The 10,261-nt window shown below is 42.9% G+C and overlaps 2 protein-coding genes across 5 annotated transcripts in view; both read left to right on the forward strand.

Moving 5' to 3' along the window:
- LOC138039018 (serine/threonine-protein kinase ULK3-like) overlaps window positions 1-10,261 on the forward strand; it is a 72,694-nt gene that overhangs the window by 48,072 nt on the left and 14,361 nt on the right. The gene's annotated exons all lie outside the window — the stretch shown is intronic.
- The window catches only part of LOC138039017 (uncharacterized), a 12,818-nt gene continuing 2,984 nt past the window's right edge, over window positions 428-10,261 (forward strand). The window contains exon 1 of the mRNA XM_068885161.1: window positions 428-10,261. This exon is cut by the window's right edge and continues 2,736 nt beyond it. Within this exon, the coding sequence (XP_068741262.1) occupies window positions 7,457-9,352 (1,896 nt within the window). The 5' untranslated portion in view covers window positions 428-7,456 and the 3' untranslated portion in view covers window positions 9,353-10,261.

The following is a 10,261-nucleotide window of genomic DNA, read 5'->3' on the forward strand; positions in this document are numbered from 1 at the left end:
CACATATTTTCTGGTAATATTACTCTGATTCATTCAGTGCATGTAAAAATAATAATAATTAAAAAAAAAAAGTCTCCGCTTACGAGCCAGAAGGCTCATCAGGCCGGCGCTTATCTCCGGTTTCTGTAGCATGAAGCGACTAGGAGTATTTGTACTCCCCCCTGGATGGGATGCTAGTCCATCGCAGGGTTACCCCCAGCATTACGCCGGTACCCATTTATACACCTGGGTGGAGAGAGGCACCGTGAGAGTAAAGTGTCTTGCCCAAGAACACAACACAATGTCCCGTGCCAGGCCCCGAACCCGGACCACTCGATCCGGAGTCGAGCGCACTAACCATGAGGCCACCATAATAACTTAACAGAAATTAGTTATCTCGCAGCATACATAACATTTTTCCGAGTTCCCAGTTGATGATAATGCTTGATATCTTTCATGTATCCCATTACTTGCTTGGGTGGTTGGTGTTTGTTTATTTATTTTAATTGGGTTTTTGTTATTTTTATTTTAAACAGTAGGAAACAGGGGACAGGGGACACAGCACCCTTCCCTTGAAATAAATGGGTATAAATGAGTACACTAAACGCGTCATTCTATATGCTGCACAGAACGCTCGCGGAGGGGGGGGAAGATAAAAGAATACGCGTGCGCACTCTTCCTTTCACTTTAATGATGACAGAAAGGGCCTCCCAATCCTCTATCTCTGTGTGCTTTTAAAATGGCGGTCCATTACAAAAGTTGAACCCGTAACAAGTGTCCACCTCCCTAAAAACGCCAGTCAGTGGGATATATCCTCTGACCAGTCGACAACGCCCTTACCCTTTCGCCCCTGAGCGGGGTTCCCTTTTGATGAGAAAAATCGTCCGGCATTGGACACTAACATCTGTAAGAGATACTTCGAGTAAGGAGAGGATTGAAGGGGACGTGGATATTGTAAGCTCTGTCGCCTCTAAGGTGTTCCACATTGGCCAGTAAAATCGTCCGGCATTACACTGACTGAGATCTTTAAAGTGCACCCATATAATAACCTCAAGTATTTTTATTTTTTCAGCTAAATATGTTCACCTTCAACAAACATATTCTACCATTTCTCCTCAAAATTCACTTTTTGTGTGCCAAAAAGATACGTAAGTCCGCAAAAATAGTCGTAATTTTTACCCCCGGCCAAAGCTAAAGAGGCACGTGTCTATTCTGTATTTGACGCCACAAACTGCTTTGCAAGTCTTTTGACAACGACGGAGAATGCAAAGCAGTTTGTAACGTATTAAACGATAGAAATAGTAGCTACGATTTTTGTGTCATTGGATTGCGTTGCCTTGCTGGATAACTATGATAATAGATATAATCATTTAAGCAAATTGCTTCGCCTCATAAGTTCCGGTACTTTTAATGTTAAGTTCTTTTGAATGGGTAAGTGTTTTCATGCTAAATTAAGGAATATTCTTTGATAAGTTAAAAATTATCCTTGCCGCTCTACAGTGCTATCGTTCCAATCAATCAAAAAGCTCGGCATTAAAGCACGACCCCCACAGAGCCAGGCCGTAAGTTACTGGTGGCAATATGACTTTGAAATAAAAGTTAATATGATCATCCTTTGGTAAAAACCTCGACCTCCTAATTAGGTCTAGCTTCTTTGCGAAAGTGTTCTTGAGATCCAACATATGCATGCGGCACCCAGGAGAGGTTATCGTCAACTGTTATACCCAGTAAGCGAGATTTGTTAACCCACCCTATGGCATCAATGCCGATGTGAATTGGCGCAACTGGCCCCATTGCGCGGGTTTTACAAATTAGCATGGCTTCCCTTTTTTGCGGATGCGGGATAAGGCGATTTAAAATACACCAATCATACAGTTCATCTAAAGCTTTGTCTAACTGAGCAACCTCTTCGTCTGCCATTTTTTTAATGCAGTAAATCGTAACGTCATCAGCTAATAAGTAAACGGAGCTGATTTCATACTTGACAGTGGATCGTTGACAAACAAAGAGAAAAGTGTAGGGCCGAGCACTGATCCGTTTGGGATACCGACGGATGCAGGCCAGCTAAATTTTTATTGGGAATGTTTTAATTGGTTTTTGGTACCACTAACCGTTATTTTTTCCAAGCGAGGTCTTCTACTATATTTCTGGAAGCAACTTTTTTTCATTTCTCCTCTGGCCGTGTTTTTACTTGTTCTCGCGGTTCCAGATCAGTTTCATGATAACAGCGGTCTCTTTTGAGTTTTCAATAAGTGTTTTTTAAATCTAGATTGTAATATTTTAAAGTAATTAAAAATAGCACCTGTTTATCATAATTATTGTTCTCTTCTTCCTGGAACAGTATGCCAGATAAATTTATGGAAAAGGCGGCGCTTATGCTCGTCCTTTCCTTCTTTTATCTGTTTAACTTTTGTTATGTAACAATCATAAATCGTCATTTTCTCTGTAAATTTACTGTGTAACTAATTCTAGAGTATGGTGACTCGTCTCTTGCAATTTTTGTGACTTGTCATACTCCGATCGCGCTAATCTTATTTTGGCAAACCTGTAAAATACTGTCGAAGAAAACGATTTTCTTTGTTGTGGAAAAAATGTCAATGTGCTGACGCGTAGGCGTGGCACGCATCGTTTTGACGTGCGATTGGCACTTTATAGATCAGTCAGACAAGGAGCCCATCTGGAGCGTGCAACTTCCATACAGCGTCTGTGAAACGGCATTTTCACAAGTACGTTTATTTTTAGACTAGCCCTTCCTGCGAATTAGGTCAAAAAACAAAGGCAGTTCCGGATCGGTGACCCTATGACGTCAGCTTAATTTCTTGTAATTGGTCATCGGGCTCCTGTGGGAGTCTCATTCGCGGGAAATTCAATCTAAAAATAAATCGGTCTGTGAAAACGCCGTTACACGAACACGGTAGAGTTGTAGGCTCCGGGTCATGGGTTCCTGGTCAGTCTAAGAACATATAAAAAGGGCTGTATACCTTACAAATAGGGTCAGAGCAAGAATAGTTGAACGAGAGCTGTAAGATCGACCTGAGAACGCCAAATAAAGAAGTCAAACAGCAGGATTGTTGAGGAGTCTTTCTTCCCCTAAAAGATTTCCTTCAACAAGCTGGTGGAGAATCCGGGTACTCTCGCAGCAACCGAGTGCAACAAAGGGACTATTGGGATCCAGTTCCAGCAAACAACCTGCCGACCACCCTGACCGGACGTAAAAGAGAAAGGAAGAGGGGGACAGAAAGGCCTGAACAAAATCCAGGAAGACGGTAAGAAATAAAAATTGAAGTCTAGAAGAAAAAAAATTATAGAAGAAGAAGAAGGAAAGGAAGGCAGAGCAAGAAACCTTACCAGATTATTAGCCCTACAAGGAGAAAGCTGTCACACTTTGGGGCAGGAAGATGTACTGACTGAGCCTCGAGCATAAGAAGTAAATCATTCCACTGAATGATTTGGGGTACCATCCCGGGGTTCCATCTAAAGTCGTTGAAAAAATGACCTCCGCTTTTTCAGCTCCCACCAATGCGAAATTAGATGTCGGGGGACTACAAAAAGACCTGTAAAGAATATTTAATGGATAAGAAGAAACGTTTTCCAATGTTTGCAGCACGCTTTAGAAGAATGATTCGAAATTTCCCCTTTCCTTTTTCAAGAAGATTTGTTACAGTTTCACTAAATGCTTCCCTCGACACATCGTTCCACAGCAGGATCTGCTCAGCGCACTGCAGCCACCTTCCATTGCATCCCTCCTCGGTACAAGGATCTTCCACGAATTTCTGTAAGATCTCTAGCCTCGACATTTTGCTTCTTCGGAGCACTTCACTTTCCCTCTCCATGTCCCAAGCTGTTGAGATACCTTCCTCAACCGCCCTGGCCGCAAGACCACTGAACCACTTTTGATTTCGGCCCCTTACCATTCGAAACTGCTTTATAAACTGCATCCGCGAACGATTGTCTGTCCGGAAAAAATGCTGAGATCAGCTTGGCTACAAGTCAGTAGTACACGCTCCGCACTTTCGATGGCTCTAATTGTTCATCAAGGCTTTCTGATTGACTTTCAATGCTCGATAATTATTGCGGAAGCAACTCCATTTTATCGATATGTTCTAGCAAACTTATCTCGCTAGTTCGATCAGAAATATTCAATCGTTACATCCATTTATTAAAAATCATTACCGAAGCCGTCGATTCGTGAAAGCTGCAAATTTTACAATTTCACGCCGATCATAACATGCTTTTAAACACGTAGTATTTATTCCTAATTAAACCCCAAAAGTACATGAACAGCTAATAAGAAATTCCACTTGCAATCTCTTTTTTCAGTGTCATTCAGGTCGGTTTAATGAAGCCGCTGTGCTCTCGAATCGCGCATAACTTTTAAATTGAGCGTGCGACTGCGCGTTTCATGTCATGATTACTCTACAAGTAACGCCGAGCAGGGGCTCATACAGACAATCTTGGACAGAATAAAATGGAACAGAAATTCCCCCATCCCCATTAATCAAAGATGAAGCCGCACGAATGCCATAACGCGCCATCTTCCCATCATTGATTTTTGGGGGGAGGGGTGGTCTCAATTTTCCATTTAATTTGTCCAAGATTGTAGTTTCTCATAAGAATCGATTAGCAGTGTTGCTTGGAAACTACCAGGAAAGAGGAAAAAATAACATTTTTTGATATCCCTTAATTTAGCATAAAAACACCATCCCATTCAAAAGAACTTAACATTAAAGGAACCGCAACGTATGAGGCGATCTATAATCGTTGTTATCCAGCAAGGCAAAGCAATCCAATGAAAAAATCGTAGCTGCAATCTTTATCATTAACAATCATCTACAGACTAGACCTATGCCTCTTTCAGCTCTGACGTGGATCATAATTACGGCTAGTTTTCCTGACTTAGGCCCGGTTCAAACGTCGCATTTCACATGTGCCGAATACAACTTGAGAATTATCTGGATCTGAAATGCGACGTTTGAATCAATTAAATTCGACAGAATAGAATTAAATTCGACTTCTGCCGCATCTTCGACTGAAGTTCGACAGTGGTTTCAAACGTCGCATTTCACATGTGCCGAATTATAAGGCATTATCATTCGATGTATTTTGTCCTTCTTTTTCATTGGACGAGAGCCCACCACGTGACCTGCAAATAACTGCCTACAAATAAGTGTTTTGCTGCAAATAGTATTCTGCCCATGCGCAATTGAAATCCCGCTCTTGTGAGAAAATGGCAGATCGGTTCCCCGTGCTGTCAGAGAATGATTCGACATCTTTAGTTGATCGAAAGAACAGTGAGAATACTAAAAAAGGACCAAAATTTGCACTCAACGTATTTCGAGAGTATCTCAAGGAAAGAAATGTAGACGAAGAGTCACTCGTGTCATCGACGCGAAGGACAAGTTGGCGAATGCATATGTACTGAAGAGATTTTATGCTGAAGCCAGAAAAAGAATGGCGAGCTTTATACCAAAGCTTCACTTGTCGGGATACGCTTTGAAAACTGTGAAATTCTTCAGCTTTGTTGATGCTTAGTGTTATTGAACGTTTGACTGTAAGAACAATTTGAAGTCTACAAATATAATTGTGCTGAGAAGGAAACCAATTGATTGGTGCCAACACTCGACTCTGCAAGGCAGCGCGCTTTCGGCTTTCCGGAAACAAAAACAAAAACAAACTCGGTGATCGAATGATAAAACAATTATTGACCTCGGTTATTGCAAAATATGGTGATTTGTCAGTGTCTCGCAGATCAATTATTGATCTGCTCGCCACTGACAAATCACGATATTTTGCTCAACGTCGTCCAATAATTGTTAATTATTATAGTAATTTCCGTTATTTTCCTTTACTCTTAGTATTTGAATTCAAATTCGTTGTAACTGCCATGTTTTATCACATTTTTTCCAGTATTATGTCAACATCCATTTACTATATATATGTACATAGAAGCAATCCAATGTAAACTCTCATTGTACGCGAAGAAGGCTGGTTTGGCCATCCGAAATATAATACACCACTAAAATATCAAATCTACGTTGTATCAGCTCTTCCTTAAAGCCGCGGCTACACGAGCGATTTTTGTCTCGCGCCGGTGATGCGATTTTTTTCAGATTTTGTCGCGTCGCCTGCGCGCCAGGGTGCCTACACTTGTGACAAATTTTGGCAACAAATTGAAGGCCGCGCGAATCGCATACTTCAAGAGACCTGGGCACTATAAACAGACATTCCTTACTTCAATTTCATTGGCTAAATACTCTTTAGTCGCGTCGCAAGCACGGCCAAAAACTTGCAGGGTGGCTACACGGGCAACTATCTCGGCGATTTTGTCGCGAAAGTTTCAACTCTGGCGACTTTTTTCTTGCGATTTTTTCACCTGTCGCGTCGCCAGTTCAACGGTGGCTACACGTGTGATTTTCAGCTCGCGCTGGCGACGCGACAAAGTTTGAAAAAATCGCATCACCAGCGCGAGCAAAAAATCGCTCGTGTAGCAGCGGCTTAAAATATATATTTTGTAACGTTTTGTTAGTTTCACGAGAGTATGTATGTTTGGTTGCATAATACTGCTGAAGTATTTTTAGCGTGCTTGTAGGTGTCTCAAGGGGCTAGAACACTATTTAAGGGTTGTTAAGTTATGCAATAGCCATTCGAGGTATCTCTTTCAACCCTAGTTCTTTATTTTATTTACTGTTGTAATTTTCTCTGAGTTTGTGAAACTGTAATGCTGTTTTTTGTAACGCTTTACGCTCGCTGCATCAATAAACGAGATGCCCGCGCCTATTCTGTGTTTTGTGATTATGTCGGAACGAAAATAGGACGCAACGTGACAATTGCGTGACGCGATGGACTGACGTCACAAAAAACCGGTTAGGACCGGTAGAGCGAGCACGCGGGGAGAAAGGAGAAAGAAAAAACTTGTGGAGACTTAAGTTGTTAATAAATGTGTCGAAAAGTTAACCTGTGTGGAATAGCGTCAAGGAATCCTTGCGACACAAGTGGCGACCCTGCCAGGACACTTCAGGAGAAAAGGAGAGTTCTAAAACAAGCGACGAGAGAAATTCAAACACAAAGGTTTTTGCAGACCAAATGTCAACATGAGCGAGATCAAAACATTACAAGAGAAGATCGAAGGCAAACTGAAAATGCTTAACTTTACAGTAGAAGATACTGGGAAAATACTTGAAACCGAAGATGTAAAGGCCATCGAGAGACATGGGAACGCCTTAGAATCTATTATTGACAAAACGCATCAGCTTAAATTACAAGTTCAGGAGTTGCGAATCGAAAACAACGAGGACTTTAAAGAGATTAGAAGTTGGTCCGAAAATCTGGAAACCCGTATCGGTAAATTTGAAGGGACTCTCAAACAAGTAAGGCATGTAGCCGCTGATATTAGTTCAGCCGAAGCGGAAAAACGCGAAAAAGAAAAACGGAAACGAATCTTGGATGAAGAAATCGAGTTGGAAAAGGCAAAATTTCAATGACCCTGGAGGATTCAGAGAATTGTAGTAGCGTTGCAGCAAAACTACCAAAGCTTGAGATATCGAAGTTTCAAGGAACCTTTCTTGATTGGATGAGGTTTTGGAATCAATTTGAAACTGAAATTGACAAAGCCAAGCTTACCCAAGTAGCAAAGTTTTCCTACCTGAAAGAGTTACTGGTACCCAGTGTCCGCGTATCCATCGATGGACTCCCTTTCACAACCGAAGGGTATGAACGGGCAAGAAGTATCTTAAAAACCAAGTATGGTAAATCCAGTGAGGTGGCAAACGCACATATGCAGTGTATTATTGGATTGTCCACAATTCATGGCGTGGATCCAGCTAAAATTCATGAATCCCATGAGAAGTTAACAAGTCAGATACAAGTCCTAGAGACCATGGGGAAGGTTAAAGAGATTGAAGGGTTCGTGCGAGCAACGCTTGATAAGGTTCCTGACATTCGAGCAGACCTAGTTCGTCTTGATGATGACTGGCAAGAGTGGGGATTTCCAGAACTAATCGAATCGTTGAGAAAGTGGTGCGACCGTAATCCCATACCCAGTAAAGATCAGATGTATACAACACCAGACGGCGATCATTCAAACCGTGACCCACCAATCCGCAGTCCATCAAACCGTGGCCTACCTATTCGCAGTCCACCGAATCGCGGCTCAACTATCCGTGACTCGTCGACCTGGTATCCATCAAATCAGCACCCTCGAAACCGCTATCCAACAAAGAAAAATCCTGCCTACCAAACCAAGGATGAAAGTGTGAAGGGTGGGCGTGTCTGTGTTTATTGCAATGATGAAGAACACCGCTCTGCAGAGTGTGGGAAGTTCCCTAACATCTCCCAGCGCAGGAGGACTTTATGTGACAAGAAGTTGTGCTTTAACTGCACGGGTATGAGACATCAGGCGCAAGAGTGTCGCAGCAAGAATGCCTGTCAACGCTGCGGCAACAGACGTCACACGTCTATTTGTGACAGGTTGCCTAGCAACAATCAGATGATGCTGGTGACAGGTGATCATGAGGGTTCGGTCATCTATCCAGTGGTGGTGGTGGTGGTCGATGGCATCAAGTGTAGAGTATTATTGGACACAGGGGCAGGTAGTTCATACGCGTCAGCAGCTCTAGTCGAACGGCTTAACAAGCTTCCAACACATGTTGAACATAAACAGATAGAAATGATGCTTTGCTCTGCAATCCAAAAGGTACGAAGTTATACAGTGAAGGTTGCAAGTGTCGATGGAAGGTTTGAGATGACGACAAAGGTCAATAAGGTAGATAAGGGAGTATTACTCACAGTCTCAAACCCGCGTTATGAAGAACTGATAACCAAGTATCCTCACCTGGAAGGAGTAGTAATGGATGACAAGGATAAGAAAGGTGAATTGCCCATCCACCTTATACTCGGCGCCAGTGAGTACTCAAGAATCAAAACCGAGACGAAACCGAGGATCGGTAAACCATCTGAGCCTATTGCTGAGCTCACTATGCTAGGGTGGGCGATGATGTCCTCTGGTAAAGAAACAGGCCTCTCTAACGTTTACTTGACGAAATCATCAACAGCAGATTATGAGCAACTCTGCAGTTTAGATGTCTTAGGACTCGAAGATAGACCAGAAACAGACCAGGAGAGCGTGTATGGTGAATTCATCGAGCAGCTACACCGAAGTGAGGAAGGTTGGTATGAAAGTGGGTTGTTGTGGAAGCCGGGTCATGGTCGTCTACTAACAAACGAACATGGTAGCATAGCAAGACTAGAAGGACTAGTAAGGAAGTTGCAGCGAGATCCAGACATGATTGATAAGTACGATGAAATCATTCAAGATCAGCTACAATTGCTGCTTTGTAGCAGCGTCCAAATGGCTCAAAAGTATCATGAAAGATGAGAAGACTCAAGACTATCTGGCCCATCATAACATCCTTTGGCAGTTTAATCTCTCTAGGGCCCCATGGTGGGGCGGTCAATTTGAACGGTTAGTAGGAGTTGTAAAGCAAGCTTTCTACAAGGCTATCGGTCGGGCCCTTCTGATGTTTAATGAGCTTGAAGAAGTAATCCTCGATGTAGAGGTGGCTGTCAATAATCGTCCATTATCTTATGTTGAAGATGATGTTGAGCTTCCTGTGCTGACTCCAGCCACCATGATGCCGTCGGTATAGTCAGTCTAACCTTCTGCCGGAGGAAGATGCAAATGCAGTTGAGGATGTGGATCTACGTAAGAGAGCGAGATATGTCCGTCGGTGCAAGGACGTTCTTTGGTCACGCTGGACTACAGACTACATAAGGAGCCTGAGGGAGAGGCACAATCTGAAACATAAGACCAAGGAATTGACCTTAAAAGTTGGTGATGTGGTTCTGATCCAGAGCGAGGAGCGCAACCGTAGGAAGTGGAATATCGGAATCGTTGTAAAACTTATCAAGGGGCGTGACGGAGTTGTGAGAGGAGCTAGGCTGAGAGCGGGGAAGTCAACGGTCGATCCAGCGAGAGACACCGCCGAGTCAACCAGTACAGCTTAATCCTCGAGCTAGAGATTTCACTCCGAGACGAGCGGCAGTAGTAGCTGCTCAGCGGATTAGAGACATTGCAGAGAAAGAAGGCGAAGGGACTGTTCCTGTTACCCAAGAGGGACTATGAACTGTTAGAACTTTTAAACTTGTTACTTGTATAAGAGAGTTACTGTTGCAATTGTTTAAACAGCGGAGGTGTGAATATATTTGCTCCACTAGCGTGTATCAAATAGGGGGAGAGTGTCGGAACGAAAATAGGACGCAACGTGACAATTGCGTGACGCGATGG

Source organism: Montipora capricornis, chromosome 2 (assembly GCF_036669925.1).
Source record: "Montipora capricornis isolate CH-2021 chromosome 2, ASM3666992v2, whole genome shotgun sequence".
NCBI classification, from domain to species: Eukaryota; Metazoa; Cnidaria; class Anthozoa; order Scleractinia; family Acroporidae; genus Montipora; species Montipora capricornis.